Source organism: Bos indicus, chromosome 7 (assembly GCF_029378745.1).
Source record: "Bos indicus isolate NIAB-ARS_2022 breed Sahiwal x Tharparkar chromosome 7, NIAB-ARS_B.indTharparkar_mat_pri_1.0, whole genome shotgun sequence".
NCBI lineage: Eukaryota > Metazoa > Chordata > Mammalia > Artiodactyla > Bovidae > Bos > Bos indicus.
The window spans coordinates 32,538,828-32,563,772 of NC_091766.1; the positions used below are offsets into that span (position 1 = coordinate 32,538,828).

The 24,945-nt window shown below is 38.3% G+C and overlaps 1 protein-coding gene across 3 annotated transcripts in view; it reads right to left on the reverse strand.

Annotated features, from left to right (window-relative positions):
• Positions 1-24,945, reverse strand: part of LOC139184124 (protein FAM170A-like) — a 210,073-nt gene that overhangs the window by 181,223 nt on the left and 3,905 nt on the right. For 2 of the 3 annotated variants that reach the window (XM_070793270.1, XM_070793269.1), the window contains exons 2-5: positions 22,705-22,845; positions 17,175-17,327; positions 14,887-15,916; positions 13,161-13,262 (exon numbers count right to left, since the gene is read on the reverse strand). In XM_070793270.1, the coding sequence (XP_070649371.1) occupies positions 15,183-15,916; positions 17,175-17,327; positions 22,705-22,845 (1,028 nt within the window). In that variant the 3' untranslated portion in view covers positions 13,161-13,262; positions 14,887-15,182. Of the gene's footprint in view, positions 1-13,160; positions 13,263-14,871; positions 15,917-17,174; positions 17,328-22,704; positions 22,846-24,945 lie in introns of all 3 variants that reach the window. The other variant, XM_070793271.1, reaches the window with a different exon arrangement.

Genomic DNA, 24,945 nt, shown 5'->3' on the forward strand with positions numbered 1-24,945 from the left:
ACTAAAACATATATATCTTTAAAACTCTACTAACGAGAGTAACTTAGGAAAGGAAATTAAACCACTAAAAGGAAATTAAACTACTCTCCATAGGCTTTTAACAGAGTCAACTTGTCCTAAAAAGCAAAATTTAAATCTTATCAGGTGTTTACTTTTTAGTTGAATTGGTGATATCGCAAGATATTTTAACAAAGGCTTGTTTTATTTGGTCATGAAGGCCATTATTAATTTACCTGAGAGTGTGTATGATTCATGCAAGTTCTTTAAGTGTAAAGATAAACCTATTTTTTTTTAATTTTATTTTTAAACTTTACAATATTGTATTGGTTCTGCCATATATTGAAATGAATCCGCCACAGGCATACACGTGTTCCCCATCCTGAACCCTCCTTCCTCCTCCCTCCCCATACCATCCCTCTGGGTCGTCCCAGTGCACCAGCCCCAAGCATCCAGTATCGTGCATCGAACCTGGACTGGCGACTCGTTTCATATATGATATTATACATATTTCAGTGCCATTCTCTCAAATCATCCCACCTTCTCCCTCTCCCACAGAGTCCAAAGCACACATGTGACAATCTCAAATACTATCCACAATATAGTTTTCTTCAAATGATAGACAAAAATTCCACTGAAGGATCCTTGCATGTGTGCTTCAGTCATGTCTGACTCTTTGCAACCCCATGGATTGTAGCCCTCCAGGCTCCTCTCTCCATGGAATTCTCCAGGGAAGAATACTGGAGTGGGCTGCCATTTCCTTCTCTAGGTAGTACCCTTAAATGGGTTCTAAATTTAATCTGAACAAAGTACAAAAAAAAAAAAAAAATCTCTACTATGTTTCTAGCCTTCAAAGGAAGCCCCAAAAATAAATAGATAAAAGGAAAATGGGGCTTAAAAATAAGTTCATCCTATGGTTCTCAAATATGAGGACTATCAACATCTGCCTCTGAGATAACTGCAGGATTATTTTAAAGAATTTAGAGGTATTGGGATTACCTAAGTAGCTAACTACTTACCTATATTCAGAACGAACACAAATCTGTCCATTTTTTCTCGTTGAAATCACACAAAAGAAACATAAATAGACTGACCATGCCAGGATGGAACTATTTTATGTACTTTATATCCTCAAGTCTCAGTAGTAGTATGACAGTAATGATATGAATATGCTTTCTTGCAAACAAGAACATGCTAACACAGAACGATGCAGTAGTTACGGGCACTGACCCTCCACCAAGTCAAAAATCCAGGAATTATTTATAGTCCACATTCCGGTACACTTGGTTCCTTAATATCTGTAGTTCTGTATCCAGAGATTCAACCAACTACAGGTCCTGTAGTTCTGTAGTATTTTAGCAAATACTACGGAACTACATTCCCACATAAGTAGACTCATGCAGTTCAAGGGCATGATATTCAAGCACAAATTGTTTCTAAATTTCTCCTTATTAATAATTATAAGATATGTCACAACTTCAAAATCTTTTTAATTATGCAAAGCATATTAAACTTGAGGATATAAAGTTTTATTTCATTTATTGGTACTACATGAAATGCTGATTAGTTTTTTTTTTTTCTTTTTTAGATAGACAAGATTTTTAGAGAAATTTTATGTTCACAATAAAACTCAGAGAAAGGTACAGAGATTTCATGTATATCCCATCCCCCACACATGTATACAGAGCCTCCCCCATTAGCAACATTCCCCAGCAGAGTGGTACATTCCTCACAATAGATGAACCTACACTGACACGTCATAATTACTCAAAGTTCACAGTGCACCTTACCTCTTGATGTTGTACATGTTATGGGTTTTATACCCATCATTATAGTATCCTAAAAGTATTTTCACTGCCTTGAAAATTCTCTGTGCTGAGTATTCATTCCTCTCTCCTCTATCTACTCTCAGCAATCACTAATACGTTTAATGTCTCCAAAGTTTTGCCATTTCCTGAATGTCATAGAGTTGGAATCACATAGTATGTAGCTTTTTCAGATTGCTTCCTTTCACTTAGCAATATGCATCTAAGGTTTCTCCATGTTTTTTCATGGTTCAATAATTCATTTCTTTTTAGCATTGATAAGTTCTTTGGATTTTCAATTAAATTTTTTAAATGACAAACTATTTTAAGTCACTGTATCTATAATGGAGAACATTTTAAAAATTGCCATGAATGAGAAAGTTACACAATATAAAAATAGCATGAATTTAAAACAAAGGCACAACACTGTAATATTAGATTCAATTTTCAACATGTTTAAAACTAAAGAGCTTTCCTTATCACACTAAACAGATCATTTTCCATATTTAAGTTGGTATGTGTTAGTCTGTAAAAGGACTAGAATTTTATAGCAAAAGTATTAAACTATTATACTTGTAAATGTAGATTTTTAAAAAGTTTTATTTCAAAGTGCACTTAGTTATACTTGGATTGAGGAAGAAAATGGGAAGCATATGATTTTGAATCTAAGCAGCATATAAACAAGTACTTCTATAGGCAAATAAAAAAATCGAGTCAACATATGCCACAGATATTCAAATTATTAGTCATCATATGGAAAATAAGAGTAAGAAACAAATGCCAAAAATGAAATTGGTAGCATGTTAGAATTTTTACTCTCTTTAAACATTTAACAAAATCCACTGGGGTGCTCCTTAATATATATAACTTTGCAAAATACACGTTATACTCCATTCCCTGAAGAAACATACCTGTTATTGGAGAGATAAGGTATATTATTTTTTTTACCAATTAACAGACTGTCAAAGCTTATCATTTTTTTAACAATTAACAGACTTTCAAAGCTTATTATTTCCATATGATTCAGCTTCAAACAAGCTGTACTAAAAACTGAAAATAAAGAAAAAAATATTTTCAGTATCCACTGTGGGCCAAGTCCCTATTTGCAAGGTAAACCCAAAGAAGCCAAACAAAGGCACTGAAAACTGAACTGACGCTGAGACAAACCATCATTGCAGAAAATGATACAGAATTTGCACTCTGAAGGTCAGCTGATTGCATGTAAAAACATAAAATAAATATCTTCCATATGATTCTAACAGAAGCCACAGTCATTCTTTGGATTAAAAATATGTCAAATACAATTTAAATTACCAAAAAAGAACTTTCTCAAGGAAGCAGATAACCCACAGATGCCAATCTTATGATGACACAGATGTTAAAATTTTAAGAAAAAGACCTTGATGCAGCTATTATAACTGATCTATGAGGTGAAGATAAACACCAAATGAGTGGGATGATGTGTGTATTAGTTGCTCAGTCATGTCCGACTCTCTGCAACCCTATGAAGAGTACCCCACCAGGCTCCTCTGTCCAGGGGATTCTCCAGGCAAGAATAATGGAGTAGGAGGCCATTTCTTCACTTCCTGCCATAAGGGTGGTGTCATCTGTATATCTGAGGTTATTGATATTTCTCCCAGCCATCTTATTTCAGCTTGTGCTTCAGCCAACCTGGCATTTGTGCTCTGTATATAAGTTAAATAAACAGGGTGACAATATACAGCCTTGATGATTCCCTTCCCAATGTGGAACCAGTCTTTTGTTCCATGTTCAATTCTAAATGTTGCTTCCTGACTTTCATACAAATTTCACAAGAGGCAGGTCAGATGGTCTGTATTCCCATCTCTAAGAATTTTCCACGGTTTGTTATGATCCACACAGTCAAAGGCTTTTGATGTAGTCAATAAAGCAAATGTAGATGTGTTTCATTTTTTTTTAGTTCTCTTGTTTTTCTATGATTCAGTGGGTGTTGGTAATTTGATTTCTGGTTCCTCTGCCTTTTATAAACCCAGCTTGTATATCTGGAAGTTCTGAGTTCACATATTGTTGAAGCCTGGCTTGGAGAATTTTGAGCATTACTTTGCTAGCATGTGAGATGAGTGCAATTGTGCTTTAGTTTGAGCATTCTTTGGCATTGCCTTTCTTTGGGATTGGAATGAAAACTGACCTTTTCCAGTCCTGTGGCCACTGCTGAGTTTTCCAAATTTGCTGGCATATTGAATGTAGCACTTTCACAGCATCATCTTTCAGGATTTGAAAATGCTCAACTGGAATTCCATCACCTCTACTAGCTTTGTTCATAGTGATGTTTTCTAAGGCCCACTTGACTTCATATTCCAGGATGTCTGACTCTAGGTGAGTGATCACACCATCATAATTTTCTGGGTCGTGAAGATCTTTTTTGTACAGTTCTTCTGTGTATTGCCACGTCTTCTTAATATCTTCTGCTTCTGTTAGGTCCATACCATTTCTGTCCTTTCTTGTGCCCATCTTTGCATGAAATGTTTCCTTGGTATCTCTAATTTTCTTGAAGAGATCTCTGGTCTTCCCCATTCTATTGTTTTACTCTATTTCTTTGTATTGATCACTTAGGAAAGTTTTCTTATCTCTCTTGCTATTCTTTGGAACTCTGCATTCAGATGGGTATATCTTTCCATTTCTCCTTTGACTTTAGCTTCTCTTCTCTTCTCAGCTATTTGTAAAGCCTCCCCAGTCATTTTGCCTTTTTGTATTCCTTTTTCTTGGGGATGGTCTTGATCACTACCTCCTGTACAATGTCATGAATCTCCGTCCATCATTCCTCAGGCACTCTGTGTATCAAATCTAATCCCTCGAATCTATTTGACACCTCCACTATATAATCATAAGGGACTTGATTTAGGTCATATCTGAATGGTCTAGTAGTTTTCCCTATTTGTGTCAATTTAAGTCTGAATTTGGCACTAAGGAGTTCATGATCTGAGCCACAGTCAACTCACAGTCTTGTTTTTGCTGACTGTATAGAGTTTCTCCATCTGTGGCTGCAAAGAATATAATCAATCTGATTTCAGTATTGACCATCTGGTGATGTGCAATGTCATCTCTTGTGTTGTTTGGATGAGGCTGTTTGCTATGACCAGTGCGTTCTCTTGGCAGAACTCTGTTAGCCTTTGCCCTGCTTCATTCTGTTCTCTAAGGCCAAACTTGCTGTTACTCCAGGTATTTCTTGACTTGCTAACTTTTGCATTCCAGGGTTTCCCTGGTGGCTCATAGGATAAAGCATCTGCCTCCAATGTGGGAGACCTGGGTTCGATCCCTGGGTCAGGAAGATCCCCTGGAGAAGGAAATGGTAACCCACTCCAGTATTCTCGCCTGGAGAATCCCATGGACAGAGAAGCCTGGTAGGCTACAGTCTATGGGTTCGCAAAGAGTCGGACACGACTGAGCGACTTCACTTTCCCCTGTAGTGAAAAGGACTTTTGGGTGTTAGTTCTAGAAGGTCTTGGAGGTCTTCATAGAACCGTTCAACTTCAGCTTCTTTGGCATTAGTGGTTGGGACATAGAATTGGATTATACCGTGATACTGAATGGTTAGGCTTGGTAACGAACAGAGATCATTCTGATATTTTTGAGATTGCACCCAAGTACTACATTTCAGACTCTTTCATTGACTGTGATGGTTACTCCATTTCATCTAAGGGAATTTAATCCACCCAATGTGGTCCATTTTAATTCACTGATTCCTAAAATGTCGATGTTCACTCTTACCATCTTCTGTTTGACCACTTCCTATTTACCTTGATTCATGGGCTTAACATTCCAGGTTCCTATGCAATATTGTTCTTTATAGCATTGGACTTTACCCTCACCAGCAGTCACATATACAACTGGGCGTTGTTTTCACTTTGGCTCCATCTTTTCATTCTTTCTAGAGTTATTTCTCCGCTTTTCTCCAGTGCACATCGGGCACCTACTGACCTGGGGCATTCATATTGAGTGTCATATCTTTTTGTCTTTTCATGCTGTTCATGGGGTTTTTAAGGCAAGAATACTGAAGTGGTTTGCCATTCCCTTCGCTAGTGGACCATGTTTGGTGAGAACTCTCCCCTATGACCCATCTGTCCTGGGTGGCCCTACACGGCATAGATCATACTTTCACTGAGTTAGACAAGGCTGTGGTCCATGTTGTAAGTTTGGTTAGTTTTCTGTGATTGTGGTTTTCACTCTGTCTGCCCTCTGATGGATAAAGAAAGTCACAGTAAAGCCAAAGAGCAGAACGGTGATGACAAAGGAAAGATTCAGTAAATTTAAAATTAGATAAATAGAAATTCAATCTAAAGAAGAGAGAAAAAAATTGTGAAAAATAATGAACAGAACCTCAAGGAACTATGAAACAATATGAACAGTTCTAATATATATCACATTGGTATCTCAGAAGGCAAGGAGAATAAATAAGTGCAGAAAATATCTGAAGAAATAACAGCCAAAGATTTTCCAAATTTTGTGAATGACAAATTTACAGATTCAAGAAGACTGGTGAATGAATTTTATAAACATTTGAAGAATTTATAAAATGAAAAACACAAATACATTTTAAATAAAAAATATGCAAGTAAAATGTATTAATATAATGTTTAACGTTTGGAAGAGTTAGTACATGGAAGATGTTCAGTTCAGTTCAGTTCAGTCGCTCAGTCATGTCCAACTCTGCAACACCATGGACCTCAACATGCCAAGCCCCCCTGTTCATCACCAACTCTAGGAGTTTACACAAACTCATGTCCATTGAGTCGGTGATGCCATCCAACTATCTCATCCATTGTTGTCCCCTTCTCCTCCTGCCTTCAATCATTTCCAGAATCAGGGTCATTTCAAATGAGTCAGCTCTTTGCATCAGGTGACCAAAGTTTTGGAATTTCAGCTTCAACATCAGTTCTTCCAATGAAATTCAGGATTGATTTCCTTTAGGATGGTCTGGATGGATCTCCTTGAAGTCCAAGGGACTCTCAAGAGTCTTCTCCAACACCACAGTTCAAAAGGATCAATTCTCAGGTGCTCAGCTTTATTTATATTCCAATTCTCACATCCATACATGACTCCTGGAAAAACTATAGCTTTGACTAGATGGACCTTTGCTGGTAAAGTAATGCCTCTGCTTTTAATATGCATCTAGGTTGGTCATAACTTTCCATCTAAGGAGTAAGTGTCTTAATTTCATGGCTGCAGTCACCATCAGCAGTGATTTTGGAGCCCCAAAAATAAAGTCTGACACTGTTTCCATTGTTTCCCCATCTATTTGCCATGAAGTGATGGGACCAGATGCCATGATCTTAGTTTTCAGAACCGAACTTTAAGCCAACCTTTTCACTCTCCTCTTTCACTTTCATCAAGAGGCTCTTTAGTTCTTCTTCATTTTCTGCCATAAGAGTGGTGTCATCTGCATATGTGAGGTTATTGATATTTCTCCCAGCAATCTTGATTCCAGCTTGTGCTTCATCCAGCCCAGCGTTTCTCATGATGTACTCTGGATATAAGTTAAATAAGCAGGGTGACAATATACAGCCTTGACATACTCCTTTTCCTATTTGGAACCAGTCTGTTGTTCCATGTCCAGTTCTAACTGTTGCTTGCTGACCTCCATACAGATTTCTCAAGAGGCAGGTCAGGTGGTCTGGTATTCCCAGTTCTTTCAGAATTTTCCAGTTTGTTGTGATCCACACAGTCAAAACTTTGGCATAGTCAATAATGCAGAAATAGATGTTTTTCTGGAACTCTCTTGCTTTCTCAATGATCCAGTGGATGTTGGCAATTTGATCTCTGGTTCCTCTGCCTTTTCTAAAACCAGCTTGAACATCTGGAAGTGCACGGTTCACATATTGCTGAAGCCTGGCTTGGAGAATTTTGAGCATTACTTTACTAGTGTGTGAGATGAGTGCAATTTGTGCAGTAGTTTGAGAATTCTTTGGCATTTGCCTTTCTTTGGGACTAGAATGAAAACTGATCCTTTCCAGTCCTGTGGCCACTGCTGAGTTTTCCAAATCTGTTGGCATATTGAATGCAGCACTTTCACAACATCATCTTTCAGGATTTGAAATAGCTCAACTGTAATTGCATCACCTCCATTAGCTTTGTTCGTAGTGATGCTTTCTAAGGCCCACTTAACTTCACGTTCCAGGATGACTGGCTCTAGGTGAGTGATCAAACCATGGTGATTATCTGGGTCATGATGCTCTTTTTTGTACAGTTCTTCTATGTATTTTTGCCACCTCTTCTTAATATCTTCTGCTTCTGTTAGGTCCATACCATTTCTGTCCTTTATCGAGCCCATCTTTGCATGAAATGTTCCCTTGGTATCTCTAATTTTCTTGAAGAGATCTCTAGTCTTTCCCCTTCTATTGTTTTCCTATATTACTTTTCACTGATCATTGAAGAAGGCTTTCTTATCTTTCCTAGCTATTCTTTGGAATTCTGCATTCAGATGGGTATATCTTTCCTTTTCTCCTTTGCTTTTTGCTTCTCTTCTTTTCTCAGCCCTTTTAAGGCTTCCTCAGATAACTATTTTGCTTTTTTGCATTTTCTTTTCTTGAGGATGGTCTCAATCCATGTCTCCTGTACAATGTCATGAACCTCCATCCATAGTTCATTAGGCACTCTATCTATCAGATCTAGTCCCTTAAATCTATTTCTCACTTCCACTGTATAATCATAAGGGATTTGATTTAGGTCATATCTGAATTGTCTAGTGGTTTTTCCTACTTTCTTCAACTTAAGTCTGAATTTGGAAATAATGTATTCATGATCTGATCCACAATCAGCTCCCAGTCTTGTTTTTTCTGACTGTATAGAGCTTTCCATCTTTGGCTGCAAAGAATACAATCAATCCGATTTTGGTGTTGACCATCTCATGATGTCCACATGTAGAGTCTTCTCTTACGTTGTTGCAAGAGGGTGTTTCCATGACCAGTCTGTTCTCTTGACAAAACTCTATTAGCCTTTGCCCTGCTTCATTCTGTACTCCAAGGCCAAATTTGCCTGTTACTCCAGGTGTTTCTTGACTTCCTACTTTTGCATTCCAGTCTCCTATAATGAAAATGACATCTTTTTTGGGTCTAAAAGGTCTTGTAGGTCTTCATAGAACCGTTCAATCAGCTTCTTCAGCATTACTGGTTGGGACATAGACTTGGATTACTGTTATATTGAATGGTTGCCTTGGAAATGAACAGAGATCATTCTGTCATTTTTGAGATTGCATCCAAGTACTGCATTTTGGACTCTTTTGTTGACTATGATGGCTACTCCATTTCTTCTAAGGGATTCTTGCCCATAGTAGTAGATATAATGGTCATCTGAGTTAAATTCACCCCTTCTAGTCCATTTTAGCTTGCTGAATTCCTAAAATGTCAACATTCACTCTTTCCATCTCCTGTTTGACCACTTCCAGTTTGCCTTGATTCATGGACCTAACATTCCAGGTTCCTATCCAATATTGCTCTTTGCAATATCAGACCTTGTTTCTATCACCAGCCTCATCCACAACTGAGTGCTATTTTTGCTTTGGCTCCATCTCTTCATTCTTTCTGGAGTTATTTCTCCAATTGAAGATGCTAGTTCTTAACAAAATGATGTGTAAATTCAGTGTAAACCCTGTTAAAATCCCAGCAAGATTTTTAAAATAAATATGGGCAAGCTTATCTTCAAATTTATGTGGAAACACAAATGAATTAGAATGGCTTAAACAATATTGAAAAGGAAGCATCAAGCCAGAGAAATCGCACCACCTATTTTTAAGACATAATCAATATCTACAACAATCAATACAGCATATGATATAAGAGGAATAAAGTGTAAATCAATGGAACAGAATAAGGAGACCACACATAGACCCAAGCAAGTAAGACAAGCTTCTTTTGAAATGATAATTCAAAAGCAACTCAGTAGAAGAAGAATAACATTTTTATAAAATTGTGCTGGAACAACTGGACAACAGTGACCAAAAATCCATTTGAACCTTATACCTTGTACAAAAATTAAACAGAATCACAGATAAATCTAAATGTAAAGCCATAAAACCTTTAGAAGAAAACATAGGGGAAATCTTTGAGACCCAGAGTTAAGTGCCAAATTCCTAGACATGACACAAAAGGCACTATTCATAAAAGAAAATAGCTGATATATTTGGTTTCATTAATATTTAAAACCTTTTAATCTACCCAAGACCCTGTTAAGAGAATGAAAAGACAAGCCACCAACTGGGAGAAAATATTTGCAAATTACATATCCAACAACTAACTCACATCTAAAACATACAAATAACACTCTGGATAAAAAGAAAATAATCTAATTTTTATATGGGCAAAAGACTTACATAGGTAATCCAAAAAAGACATGCAAATGACATCTACATAAAAAGATGTTCAGCATCACAAACCACTAGGGTAATGAATATTTAAACAGCCACAGGAGTCTACCACATACCTACTAAAGGCTCTTAAAAATACCTATACTATCAAATACTGGTGAGGATGCAGGGAAACTACACATCTCATACATTAGTGGGAATATAAAAATGGTTCAACCACTATGGAAATTAACCTGCAGTTGTTTTAAGAAGATAACACATTTACCATCTAACCAAACAATAATATTCTCAGGAATTTATACTAGAAAGATGAAAACATGTTCACATAAAACCTGCACACTAATGTCATAGAAGCTTTATTTCCAATCCCAATAACTTGAAATAACTCAAATGCCTTTAAACGTATAACACATTTAACTGTTCCACATCATACAATGGAATACTCCTCAGCAATAAAAGTAATAAATGATATATGCAATTTGGCTCATAAATTTGGCTCAATATTATAGGAATCAGGCTTAGCTGAAAATGCCAGTCTCAAAAGTTTACATACTATATGATTCATTTTGTATAAAATTCTTGGAATAAAAGAAAAAAAAAAAAGAGTGCACAGCTATTTCCAGAAGTTAACTGCTTTGTGGGACAGAATATTTATGTACCATAACTTCAGTTATGGACATACAAAAATCAACATGTGTAAAACATAGCCTTATACACAAAAACATGCAAAATGTGAGTACTTAAAAAAACAGTGAAATCTGAGTAAGGTCTGTTCTGTAGTCTGATTTATCATATTGTTCTCATCAGTCCCCTTATTTGATAATGTACTAGAATTATGTTGGGGAAGATGCGTGATGCGTACAGGGGACCCCTCTGGACTGTGGACTGTTTTTGAAACTTCTTGTGCGTTTATAATTTTTACAAAATCCAAAAGATTTTTTTAAAAAGCTTAGCTCAACTAGTATCAAACAACATAAATTTAAAAGAAAAAAAAGAATCCTACTATACACATCACAATCATAGAAGCTTTATTTCCAATCCCAATAACTTGAAATAACCCACATGCCTTTAAACGTATAACACATTTAACTGTTTCACATCATACAATGGAATACTCCTCAGCAATAAAAGTAATAAACAATATATGCAATTTGGCTCATAAATTTACCTATGAGCATCAGTACATGCAGATGCTCATAGGTAAAGAAACCAAATTTAAAAAGTGAATGATAAATTATTTTGCTATTTATGTCAGAGGCTATGTTGGGTTCATTTATCCATGTCTTCTTACTCTCACAATCTCCATCATTTTAGGTATTATGATCTCTGTTTTCAAGATGGAGAGCAGACTCTGAAAACACTCAAAGTTGCTAACCAGCAATAAGGGATTTACCAGGCCTAATGTACTGAAGTCCATTTTGTCCAAATAAGTAATTTTGTTTATATGCCCATACATTTTCAATGCACCTTCTTAATTAATCAAGGGCATCATATACATACTGAGTATAATTTTATCCCTTATTGTTTCCATATAAAATCAGAGGAATGTAATATGTTACTCCTTCTGGAATGTATCATTTCAATTATTAAAATGGAAGAAATTATCATGTTGAAGCTAATTTGTATCAATAAAGGTACATTAGGTTACAAACAGCAGTAAATGTCTCAGGCTACCTGAGGCAAACCAAGAATTTGCTGAATGGTTAGTGGGGATGCTTAATAAATAAAAAAAAAACATAGGTAAAACAGCCAGGCCTTTCAAAAAAAGAGGAACTGAAGCAAGTCTGGTAGTAGAGGCTCATGGGCCTTAATGTGAGTTGCAAAGGAAAACCCACCACTAACCACCACAAACTCTTCTATTTTGATTTCTCCAAGTTATTAGTGCAGATTGATCCAACATAGACTAATATTTACCACTAGGTCAATCAGGGAAGCCAATCAGTGAAGTAATGACTTCATTTGGCTAGACGATTTGCCCTCATATTTGTTCTGAAGGCAGAGCCTCTTATCAAGGGAAGAAAGAAAATCGTTGGCAGATCAAAGCAAAAGCAACTTAACCCATCTCTTGTCTTCTATGAACTTATACACACACAGGTATACATATAGTTGTTATACATATTATTTATTTATGCAATCTCAAGCTTTAATAATTTCAGTAGGGTAAAAGCTACAAATAACGAAGAGCATCATTTGAAAGTCGAACTAATAATATTTTAATTTCCCTTTTCCTATATAGTTTTGTGAATTTTCCATAATACTTTTTAAATTTTTATTTTTTGTTTCTGCCCTTATGATTGAAGATGCTGGAGTAACAAAGAAAGATTAACATTAATTTTTGAAAGTGCAAAAAATTATCCATGTAAATCACATACAAATATTTAAACATACAAATTACATCTTTCAAAAATTTGTAGCTTTTACAGCTCTAAAGTTATTAAGCTTAAAACTGAATTATGACCTGAATATACACATATTGATTGTCTCCGATGATTTTTACACATTTCATCATTTCTAATATAAGAAGTGTTTGTGCACGTATACCTACGTAAGTCCAGAGAAGCCAAGGGGGGTGTTTTAATTGCCTTGGGCTTTATACAGTAGCTTTTCCTCTCTCAATAGTAAGAATGTCTGTCTTTCAGCCAAGTAACCGTGCAAGTGAGTATGTAAAAGGGAGATATGAGGAAAAGTTTATGTTCATTTAAAGAAAAAGATACGGAAAAATAACTTCTAGATAAATGCATGGACATGAGTACATGGGAGAAGGGGTATTACAGTGTGTGCTAAATTCAGCAGTGTCCATACTTGTTTGCATCATGTATGTGTTCATGGATTTGTATGCAGGGGAAGGTAATAAAATTGGAGTTAAGGACAATTATCCGGGCTAGAGAACAAGGCTATCAGCCAGGTGTTCAAGCCCTGTTTTATGTGAACATTTTCTCCAGAGTTTGGCATCACATTTACCAGAACAACTGAAAGGAGCCACAGAGAATCAGGTACATAAGCCTTCCGGCCAACCTCACCTTGATACTATGGTGTTCACAGGGACTGCTGGGCTCTCATGAGATCATAGGAATGTGCTGGACATCATCGTTTGAAATCTTCAGGCCACTGGGTCTGTGTCACTGTATGAAAAATGAATCAGAGAAGGGAATCCACTCAGTGAAGAAAGCAGCTTTTCATACTTAAGTGACAAGTGTTTATTGTCACTATGGTGACAAAATTGTTGTCACAATATTAAATTAAAATATTGCCTCAATATTTCCTGCATGATATAGAAAATTGAGGAAAATTGATAGGTTCCATTCTAATTGTGACTTTTGGAGCATGAGAGAAGAGTTCTTCATTTATTCCATTAACTAAAAAGACACACTCTCATTTACTGTAGTATGAACCTGGCTTTGCAGCTTTGTCTGTATTCAATTCCTCTGCTGTTCAATTAGAATAACATGATTGATACTGTAACAAAGAATAAGATATAAGAAAATGACCCTTCATAAAAAGATATGGAGGTCCTCCAGGAAGCAATGCATTAAATTAAGTTGTCAAAAATGGTTCATGGCATAAGTGTCAGTGATATCTGACACTTTTGAAGAGACAGCCAGAACTACTGGCTCATAGTATACAAGAAGGGAAACTTTTTCCAGAAAAAAAAATAAATTAAAAAAGGACTTGATTAGTTGTTTATTTCAAGTAGTTACACCTCCTCAGTAGTCCCCTCCCAGGTATGAAATCACTAGATAGATACTGAGATCTCACACCCAGAGAAAGGGTAGAACCATGACGGGCCTGCACATCAACCCTTGCTCAGGATAGAAGGTCTGCCTCTGTTCTACTCTGTGCCTTCTGGGAGGGAGGCAGGCCAGGGAATAAACCTAGAGGGACGGGACACTGGTGACCTCTGGTTTATCTAGGAATATTTGGCCAGGTCTTCTCTGCCCTGCTGAACTGCTTGCCATTCAGTCACTCAGTCATGTCTGACTCTTTGTGATCCCATGGACTGCAGCACAACAGGCATCGCTATCCTTCACTGCCTCCTGGAGTTTACTCAGGCTTATATTGAGTCGGTGATGCCATCCAACCATCTCATCCTCTGTGGCCCCCTTCTCCTCTTGCCCGCAATCTTTCCCAGCATCAGGGTCTTTTCCAGTGAGTAGCAGAATTGCTAGTTGGGTATTTTGTCCTATCCCTTCCAAGGGAGTGGACAGGAGACATTCTCACCAATTTGTCATCAACCAAATATTCCACAATATTCCACAAGCAAAGACAGCCAGGAAATCAAACCAGTCAATCCTAAAGGAAATCAACCCTGAATATTCATTGGAAGGACTGATGCTGAAGCTGAAGCTCCCCAGTATTTGGCCACCTGATGTGAACAGCCAACCCACTGGAAAAGAAATTGATGTTGGGAAAGATTGAGGGCAGGAGGAGATGGGGGTGACAGAGTATGAGATGGTTAGATGGCATCATTGACTCAAGGGACATGAGTTTAGTGTCCCAGACTATCCAGGAGATACTGAAAGACAGGGAAGCCTGGCATGCTTCAGTCCATGAGGTTGTAAAGAGTCATATATTACTGAATAACTAAACAAAAAAATATTCCACTTCCAAGAATATATTATTCTGAAGGAAATTATTCATTACAGTGATTATGGGACTTTGGGAGGCATCGCTGGTGGATGCCACCTTTTCTCAGAATCCTGCCTCCTAAATATTCTTGACATGATCTCTTACCCCTCCAGTTCTCACCCCTTCTGTGATTAGTCCATAGCAGTTTCAGTTTTGTCCTTTTCTCACTTGTAGTGGTGGAGATGATATACTGTTGTTCATTTTTCTTTAGTTTGCTTAAGGACATCTTGCTCTTCTGTATGGTGATATCTGCCTTCCTCTCCACTCTCCTCAGGAGAGCAGTGGATAATATTAGAATGGGTTCTCTGCTCTTTGGGTGGTGTGCTGACAAATATGTATAAACAAAGGTAGGTACGATGGCTGCTTAGAGATGAAGCCTCCTCAATAGAGGCTGGCCTCTTTCATTCCCTCTCTTTTTAGGGGTGAGAATCAGTGTCTTTGCATGAGTATGTCTTCATGCCAAAATGTTTTTCTTTGTGGCAACCAGATGTGGCCGTCTTGATCTTCTTCCTCCTCCTCCTGTTTTTCCCTTTTCTGTTCCGCTTTCGCTTTAGCCAAGCCAAGGCAAGATGGAAAGCATAGCAGCTAAAGCCCTCACTGATCCCATGTTCCACATGCTTCTGAAGGTCCTCTAAGCTGGGGAAGATCCGGTAGCAGCTCATGCACTGGAAGCCACTGTCCAGGGCTGCCAGCCATTCAGGTGTCTTGGCCCTGGAACATTCCTCCAAAGCTCGAGGTTCTGGTGGGCTTTCAGACCTCTCCCTTTCATCTTTGGCTTGGGTATCCAAACTGGATTCATTGTCAGCCAGGAGCTCCATTGTAGTCACTTGAGAGGGGGTGAATGTTGTATGGATTTTTTCAGGAGAGGTCATTTCTTCCATCTGTATCTTCTTTGTGGGGGACTCCAGTCCTTCCTCTGTATCCTGTAAGGAAGCCACACCCTTTTTCGTTTGAACGTGCATGTAGTAAATTTTCATGACTCTTTTCTTTTTCGTATGTACTGATGACGACGGCTTATTATTATGAACCCAATTAAATGGAGAAGAGACTTGTGGGCAAGGGGAAGAAGTCTCTCCTAGCTCCAAATCCAGGACTGGAGGCATCTCAGTGGATCCAAGACAAGTAACATCTTGACATGATTGTTGGACTCCTAGGAAAGAAAATTTCAAACAGAAGAAAACTAGGATCAAGTATGTGAAGTCTATAGAAGTTGGTGCACTGGGACGACCCAGAGGGATGGTACAGGGAGGAAGGAGGGAGGGGGGGTTCAGGATGGAGAACATGTGTATACCTGTGGCGGATTCATGTTGATGTATGGCAAAACCAATACAGTATTGTAAAGTAATTAACCTCCAATTAAAATAAATAAATTTATATTAAAAAAAAAAAAGCCAAAAAAAAAAAAAAAAAAGAAGTTGAGATGGCCGTGAAAATACTTCTCTCTGGGCATGTGGAGTGAAAGTGCATAATATGGGATATTTCAGAATGCTGTGTGTGGCATTTTATATTTGGACTTCATGTATGCTATAAATATCTGGGAATGAGGGTATGATGTATGTATGTTCTGGGGCATACATGGCATTTCTAATGGTGAAAGGGGATGGTGGAATGGGTGTCTATGTGTGGTATGTGGTGTTTCAGTATACATAAACAAGTTCAAGAGTGGTACATGTTCTTATTGTGAGATGATAAGACTTTGAGGAAGTGTATGTGACTTCTCAGAATCTGTCTTTCTAGGAAGGACTGAAGGTTTTGTGGGTGAAGTGGTGATTAGATTAGCAAGACTGCGTATGAAAGTGTATTCCCTTCAGGGCAGATGAACTTTCTTGAGTTTGACCTAGCATATAGTGAGTTAAAAGAGGTCATATGTGTAAAGGGATGTGAATTATTTATGGGATCAGCGTGTAAAGATGAATCTGAAAATGACTGGGTGAAAGAATGAGGTATAAATGTATAGCTGTGTAATGCTATTAGAGAATGGGAAAGACAGACGGAGGAATGAAGTTGTGTGTATCTGAGAGCAAAAGAGAAAGGAGAAACAGGGCCATACTTTGTATGAAGGACTGTGTGCATGCTGTTTGAGTGGGTATGAGGACATGAGTTTGTGCTGATCTAAGGGGGGAAGGTTCTGATTAAGTTCCCATGTGCATATCAGCACTGCCCCCTACCTCACTCACTCATATGAACCCTATCCCAGGGTTCATATGATGAAAATCAGTGCTGAGAAACTATGTCTTATTCTTGAAGGCACACTCCCTTATTTTTCCCTTGGCACAGACTTCAGTTCTAGTCCCTCAGCCCTGACTTTTCTTGTTTTCAAAGAGGAAGTAAAGTAAATAGGGATTAGGCTAAGCAATTCAACCGCACCCCCTTTCTAAGCTCAGAGTCCACCTTTGCAGCTTCCTTACCATCCTCATCAGAAAAGACAAGCTCGCGTTCAGAGGAGACACAAGAGAAATATCCTGTGGAGGCAGAGGAAGTTTCTCCTATTATCTGACTGCAGGCTGGGACCATCACAAATGATTCCGGCTGAGGAGGATCCTCCTGAGTCTTCCAGGATTCTATGAGATTGAATTAAAATTAAAAAAAATGAGAAGTGACATTTTCTGGGATCTGTGTCCTTTGAATGGATATTACATGTTAAACATTTCTACCACAAATGAGTCTTGCTTTCATAGATATTGGGGTGACTATCCTCGGAGAAGGCAATGGCACCCCACTCTAGTACTCTTGCCTGGAAAATCCCATGGACAGAGGAGCCTGGAAGGCTGCAGTCCATGGGGTCGCTGAGGGTTGGATACCACTGAGCGACTTCACTTTCACTTTTCACTTTCATGCATTGGAGAAGGAAACGGCAACCTACTCCAGTGTTCTTGCCTGGAGAATCCCAGGGATGGGGGAGCCTAGTGGGCTGCCATCTATGGGGTCGCACAGAGTTGGACACGACTGAAGTGACTTAGCAGCATCCTGTGTGAAACTCCACTTACTCCAAAATGTAAATAAACAACTATCAAAATGGTGTGAGTGGTGTGTGTCAGGGATATTGTGTATCTTGTATATGATATTTCTAGAGATGTATATAGAACATCAAAAACTTAGGCCCATGCCTGAAATACAGTATATAGTCATGAAAATTTGGATATTATTAAGTCAATTTTCCTCATCAGAAATTATTCTATTGGGGATAGAGGATACATGTTTTTAATTATTCTGCATATATCTCTATATTTACATTGAAATGTATATTGATATACATATACAGAGATACACACACATACATATATATATATGGAAAGAGAGACAGATACATATAGATATTGTAAATTAAAGAATGTTTCTCGCTATTTAACCCTACAAGGATTAGGCCATTAGCCACTGCAGTTGCTGACCTTTAACGTATCCTAAAAGGAGTTCACAGTGGAGATCAGAAAAGAGACACTCTGTGCTGCAGGTCCTCACAAAGTTATTTTAATAACAAAATTTTACAAACCCAGTGTCTTGCATCTTCTTATACCTAGAAAAGCACTAAAATCATTCATAGAGATATGCGCTCCTCACGACTAGTAGCAACCCTCTTATGACAGGAAGAAACTTTTTACCAAGATGTGTGTTTGACATTTATGTATCCTCTTCACCAAAAGCACATACATAATGACCATCCTCCACCTCTCCCTCAGAGTTATCTGTCTCCTGATCTATAGTTCTCACGAAGGCCCCAGGAAAACAACTCATATGCTATCAGTTGTTGTGCTTTTTTACTTTCTGTCAACAATGTCATTTTTGTTTCAGAGTTCCGTAGGAATTGACCATGGTGTTGCTGTTGCTGTTAAGTTGCTTGAGTCGTGTCCAACTCTGTGTGACCCCATAGATAGCTGCCCACCAGGCTTCCCTGTCCCTGGGATTCTCCAGGCAAGAACGCTGGAGTGGGTTGCCACTTCCTTCTCCAATGCATGAAAGTGAAAATTGAAAGTGAAGTCATTCAGTCGTGTCCAACTCTTAGCGACCCCATGGACTGAAGCCTACCAGGCTCCTCTGCCATGGGATTTTCCGGACAAGAGTACTGGAGTGGGGTGCCATTGCCTTCTCTGGGCCATGGTGTTGGAGATGTTCAAATGAAGACTTCATAGACTATGAACAACTTCATAGACTTGCCCTAGACTCCTAAAAATGCATTCGTACATTTCTCTTCAGTTTGTAACCTTTCCATTCATATCCTTTAAGAATCTCTTTCAAAGAAGACAAGGGACACCTATGTGGTACATTTCTTCCCACTGATCAGAAACAGAGACCTTAAGCACCCATTGGGAAAATGGGTTAACAATGGCCATGATTGGCTTCTCTGCTGGCTCAGTTGGTAAAGAATCTGCCTGCGATGTGGGAGACCTGGGTTGGATCCCTGGGTTGGGAAGATTCCCCTGGAGAAGGGAAAGGCTACCTACTCCAGTATTCTGGCCTGGGAATTCCATCGACTGTACAATCCATAGGGTTGCAAAGAGGCAGACATGACTGAGTGGCTTTCACTTTCACTTTTCATGGCCATGGTTGAGCAAAGGAGCTCAGTTCCAATTCTAGACCATCAGTGCTGACCCACTGCCCTGATTCCTTCTCAGCACCTCCTCTTTCCCACACCTATACCACTATGAATAAGTCTGTCTACAGAAGAGGCACAGGAGATGTCATCTCAGTCTGAATCCTCTGCTGTCTGTCTGTGGCCACGGTCAAACTCCAGACAGCAGTTTCTTCTTCTGAGCTCATGATATGTACAATAACACACATGACACTTATCATCATGAAATTTATGGTCTAGTTTTTTTCCAAAGTTCTAAAATCCAGGTATGCAAATATATTTGCTGGAATCATATGGCTGATTGCCTATGAGTGGCCTATACTATTTCCTTCACTTTATGAGAGGCTCCATTTCTTGGATGTTGTCAGGTACGTGTTGTTATTCCTACTCTATTTATCAGAAGAATAAATTCAGTGTATGTACATAAGTAAAGCACATCAGATCGTCAGCTATGGATGATCATATAAAAATCTTATTGCTTCCTGAAAGAGTTAGAATTCACAGAAAATAATCTACTGACATCTATTTCTACTCTCCAGCTCTATCTTTCACTTATTTGTTCTTGTAGAACCTTACTCAGAGACCTGAGTTGCCAGAACTTTGGGGGAACTGCTGGGTCCTAAGGTTGAGTAGGAGACTGCAGCAGGATATTCAGGATTGAGTCTGGACTTTTAACTCCCAACATTGGCTACAGCTCCCTTCTCAGGAATTAACTTGGTCATCAAATAACAGGTCATCACTTGGCCAGTGATGTGACCTCTGCCGACAGGGCTCTGACTCAGCTTTTCATTTATACTCACCATAATCATAGCCCATCTTGAAACCTCATCAATTTACAGATGAATTCTAGGTTCTTGGAATTTCCCCAAATAAATTTTGTATTTCTTAAATCACCTCTATCTATCAATGATCTAAACATATCAAAAATATACCCAGTCACTTTTCTTACTTCCTCTTAATCTAAGTTTCCAATGGAAAGGACTATACCTTTAAATATACAAGCTTCAGCAAATAGGTAAATTCTTGTTCCAGATAAAATAACAACACATTAAATCACTCCCTCTGTTTAAAAGTTTTAATTAAGATTACAACAGAATTTTTATTTCTCAAATAAATCTACTTTGTCTCTTAGGTCACTGAGGATGTCTGGTGGGTCATGTTAGTGTGGGAATGGGAAAATATGGTGTGTATGCTATAATTTTTAGAATTGCCTTGTATGTCCTATTGAGCACAGTTTATCTTTTTCAACAATTTTGCATAGTGAATGTGGGGATGAGATGGTCATTGTATGTGAAAGTAGCATGAGATGATGTATTGGTCACACTGCAACAGATGGTGATCACAGCCATGAAATTAAAAGACACTTGACCCTTGAAATAAAAGCTATGACAAACCTAGACAGTATATTAAAAAACAGAGACATTACTTTGCTGACAAAGGTCCATCTAGTCAAAACTATAGTTTTTCTAGTAGTCATGTATGGACGTGAAAGTTGAACCATAAAGAAAGCTGAGCGCTGAAGAATTAATGCTTTTGAATGGCAGTGTTGGAGAGGACTCTTGAGAGTCCCCTGGACTGCAAGGAAAAGGGACTGATGCTGAGGCTGAAGCTCTAATACTTTGCCCACGTGATGTGAAGACCCGACTCATTGGACAAGACCCTGATTCTGGGAAAGACTGAAGGCAGGAGGAGAAGGGGACAACAGAGGATGAGATGGTTGGGTGGCATTACTGACTTAATGGACATGAGCTTGAGCAAACTCCGGGAGATAGTAAAGGACAGGGAAGCCTGGCATGCTGCAGTCCATGGGGTCACAGAGAGTCAGACACAACTGAGTGACTGAACAACAAAGGCAGTACGTCTCTCCTGTATCATGAATGATCTATGTGTCATGTACTGTTAAAGATCAAGTAGTTATCTATCTGTTTGATTTATATGAGAGAGTGTTGTAGGTATGAGTAATTTTGTGAATCCTGCCGAGACCATCAAAGTGTTACACACTGACCATATGAAGGATACATGTGAGGGAGACCATGTGAGCCCCTAGGTTGTGGAATTATCTGAAGGGATTAAGGAACTGGGAACAGACAGGAACTTTAGAAGGTATCATATGATCCTTTGAATAATACTTTATTTTTCATAGCTTTTGACTTTAAAAAGTCTTAATTTCACCCCTTTTTGGTTGAAGAGTGACTGTTTCTTAAACACACTATTTTACACTGTTGACATTAGGTTTTTATTTCTATCATCTGAATTACTATAAGAAGCTTAAAGTCTGACAATATCATCATTCCTGTGTAATTATTCTGTATTCCTCTCTAGTTTTGTTAAGGTCTTTGCTACTGGGATTCTGAATTTGTGGTACAGTGTACCAAGACACGGGTTTTTCTTTTTCCTATTCTGTAATGAGCTTTCTAATAATGTTTGATTCCCAAGGATTTAGGTCTTTCATCAGTTCTGAAAAGTGCTTAGCCATCATCCCTTTGATTATCTGTCTTATTCTCTTTGTTTTACTTATAAAATTTTATTCAGAAACCTCAATACATCATATTTTCACTTTTTACCCTCTTTTGTCTGAATCCTTCCTTTATAACTCCATCTATTTCTCTGACTTATATTGTAGGTAATCCTTCAGCTCTCTCATCCTGTTCATCAGTTTTCATCCATGTCTAATTTGCTGTTTCACTCATATACATATTTTATAAGTTTTAGAACAACATTTTTAAAATTTCTAAAACTACTATTTGGCTACTTTGTAATTTTTTTTTTCTTGATTGGGTTTTGTATTCTTACAGTTTTAATAATTTTGAACATTGTTAGTTACTATTCTTACAACATTGTTCAATTAAATTATCTTTATGGTTAAAACTTGCTGTTCATATTAGAATCTACCTTAGAGTTATATTTTATAGTTTTAGAGTGTGATCTCATTTTCAGCAAGTCATTATCTATAGGACTCTTCAATGTGGTGGACTAACAATCCAGAACTCTTACATTTTCTACTGTCGGATAGTACTAGTGTATTATTAGCAACAATTTAGTATTATATTAATCCTTCACTCTGAGGTTTAACTAATTCTATAACAATTGTGGACATTGTGCCTTGATAAATGACATTTTCCCCCTAAAGATATGCACAGGGTTCCTCACCTACCTCCCAAAAAAGTGAAAAGTATTTTTGATGAGTTCCTATGATGGAATACAGAGACCTAGACTCCCAAATAAGAGAGAAAGAAAGGACTATGACTGGATCTCAAGTACATCATTCCCCCAGGGGCTATGTAGAAATGTTGAGCTGCATTCCTATAGATATGCTCAAACACCCATTGCTCTGATCTGCCTAGACTCTAACATTCTTCCTTTATCCTTACCAGCAAAGAAGGGAGTATAAAAAGAGGAGTCACAGGACAAGTATTCTGATTCAGAGGACATGTCTCTTCCTTCATGGTTCAGGGCATTGGACTCCAAAGAGTACACTGATGGTAGATCATATTCATGTAATTTTGAGATTTCTAGAACATGGAATAAAAGTCATAAGAATATTAGTTCCATTCTGTTATTATAATTCTTCTCCCTAATCTACTTTCCCCACCAACTCCATGGAGACAATTATTTGTATTGAATCTTTAACATGGGTGGAGAATTGCCATATTTCAGTAATCTGTGCTTCCATCTGGCTCCTGACAGCAAAGCACCACATATTCATTAACCTTGGTTAAGATTTTTGGTATCATTTATCTCCCTCTATATTTACCTATGGACTCTATCTCATAGAGATGTACAATCTCAAACGAAACAGTAGGCAAGTTTTTTAAAATTAACTATACTCAATTATTTTGTCACTGTTTCAACATGAACCAACCTCAGTGCCATTGGTTAACGTGTGTGTGTGCTAAGTCACCTTAGGCATGTCAGACTCTTTGTGATCCTATGGAGTGTAGCCCGCAGGCTCCTATGTCCATGCGATTCTTCAGGCAAGAATACTGAAGTGGGTTGCCAGGAGCTCCTCTAGGGGATCTTACTGATTCAGGGAGGGAACTTGCATCTCTTAGTCTCTTGCACTGGCAGGCAGATTCTTTACCACTAGTATGACCTGAGAAGACTGGTGGCTTCATTTCAGTTCAGTAGCTCAGTTTTGTGTCTGACTCTTTATGACGCCATGGACTGCAGCACACCAGGCCTCCCTATCCATCACCAACTCCCAGAGTTTATTCAAATTCATGTTCACTGAGTCAGTGATGCAATGCAACCATCTCATCCTTTGTCATCCCCTTCTCCTCCTGCCTTCAATCTTTCCCAGCATCAGGGTCTTTTTCAAACGAGTCAGCTCTTCACATCAGGTGGCCAAAGTATTGAAGTTTCAGCTTTAACATCAGTCCTTCCAATGAATATTCAGGACTGATTTACTTTAGGATGGACTGGTTGGTTCTCCTTGCAGTCCAAGGGACTCTCAAAAGTCTTCTCCAACACCACAGTTCAAAAGCATAAATTCTTTGGCACTCAGCTTTCTTTATAGTCCAACTCTCACATCCATACATGACCACTGGAAAAACCATAGCCTTGACTAGACATAACTTGTTGGTAAAGTAATATCTCTGCTTTTTAATATGCTGTCTAAGTTGGTCATAACTTTCCTTCCAAGGAGCAAGCATCTTTATGGCTGCAGTCACCACCTGCAGTGATTTTGGAGACCCAAAAAAGAAAGTCTGTCACTGTTTCCATTGTTTCCCCATCTATTTGCCATGAAGTAATGGGACTGGATGCCATGAGCTTAGTTTTCTGAATGTTGAGTTTTAAGTCAACTTTTTCAGTCTCCTCTTTCACTTTCATCAAGATGCTCTTTAGTTCTTCTTCACTTTCTGCCATAAGGGTGGTGTCATCTGCATATCTGAGGCTATTGGTATTTCTCCTGGTAATCTTGATTCCAGCTTGTGCTTCATTTAGCTCAGCGTTTCTCATGATGTACTCTGCAGGTAAGTTAAAAAGTAGGGTGTCAGTATACAGCCTTGATGTATTCATTTTTTTATTTGGAACCACTCTGTTTTTCCATGTCCAGTTCTAACTGTTGCTTCCTGACCTGCATACAGATTTCTCAAGAGGCAGGTCAGGTGGTCTGGTATTCTATCACTTTCAGAATTTTCCACAGTTTATTGTGATCTACAGAGTCAAAGTATTTGGCATAGTCAATAAAGCAGAAGTAGATGTTTTTCTGGAACTCTCTTGCTTTCTCAACGATCCAGCAGATGTTGGCAATTTGATCTCTGGTTCCTCTGCCTTTTCTAAAACCAGCTTGAACATCTGGAAGTTCATGGCTCACATATTGCTGAAGCCTGACTTGGGGAATTTTGAGCATTACTTTACTAGCGTGCGAGATGAGTGCAATTGTGTGGTAGTTTGAGAATTATTTGGCATTGCCTTTCTTTGGGACTAGAATGAACACTGACCTTTTCTAGTCCTGTGGCCACCACTGAGTTACCAAATTTGCTGGCTTATTGAGTGTAGCACTTTCACAGCATCATCTTTTAGGACTGGAAATAGCTCAACTGGAATTCCATTACCTGCACTCACTTTGTTCATAGTGATGCTTCCTAAGGCCCATTTGACTTCACATT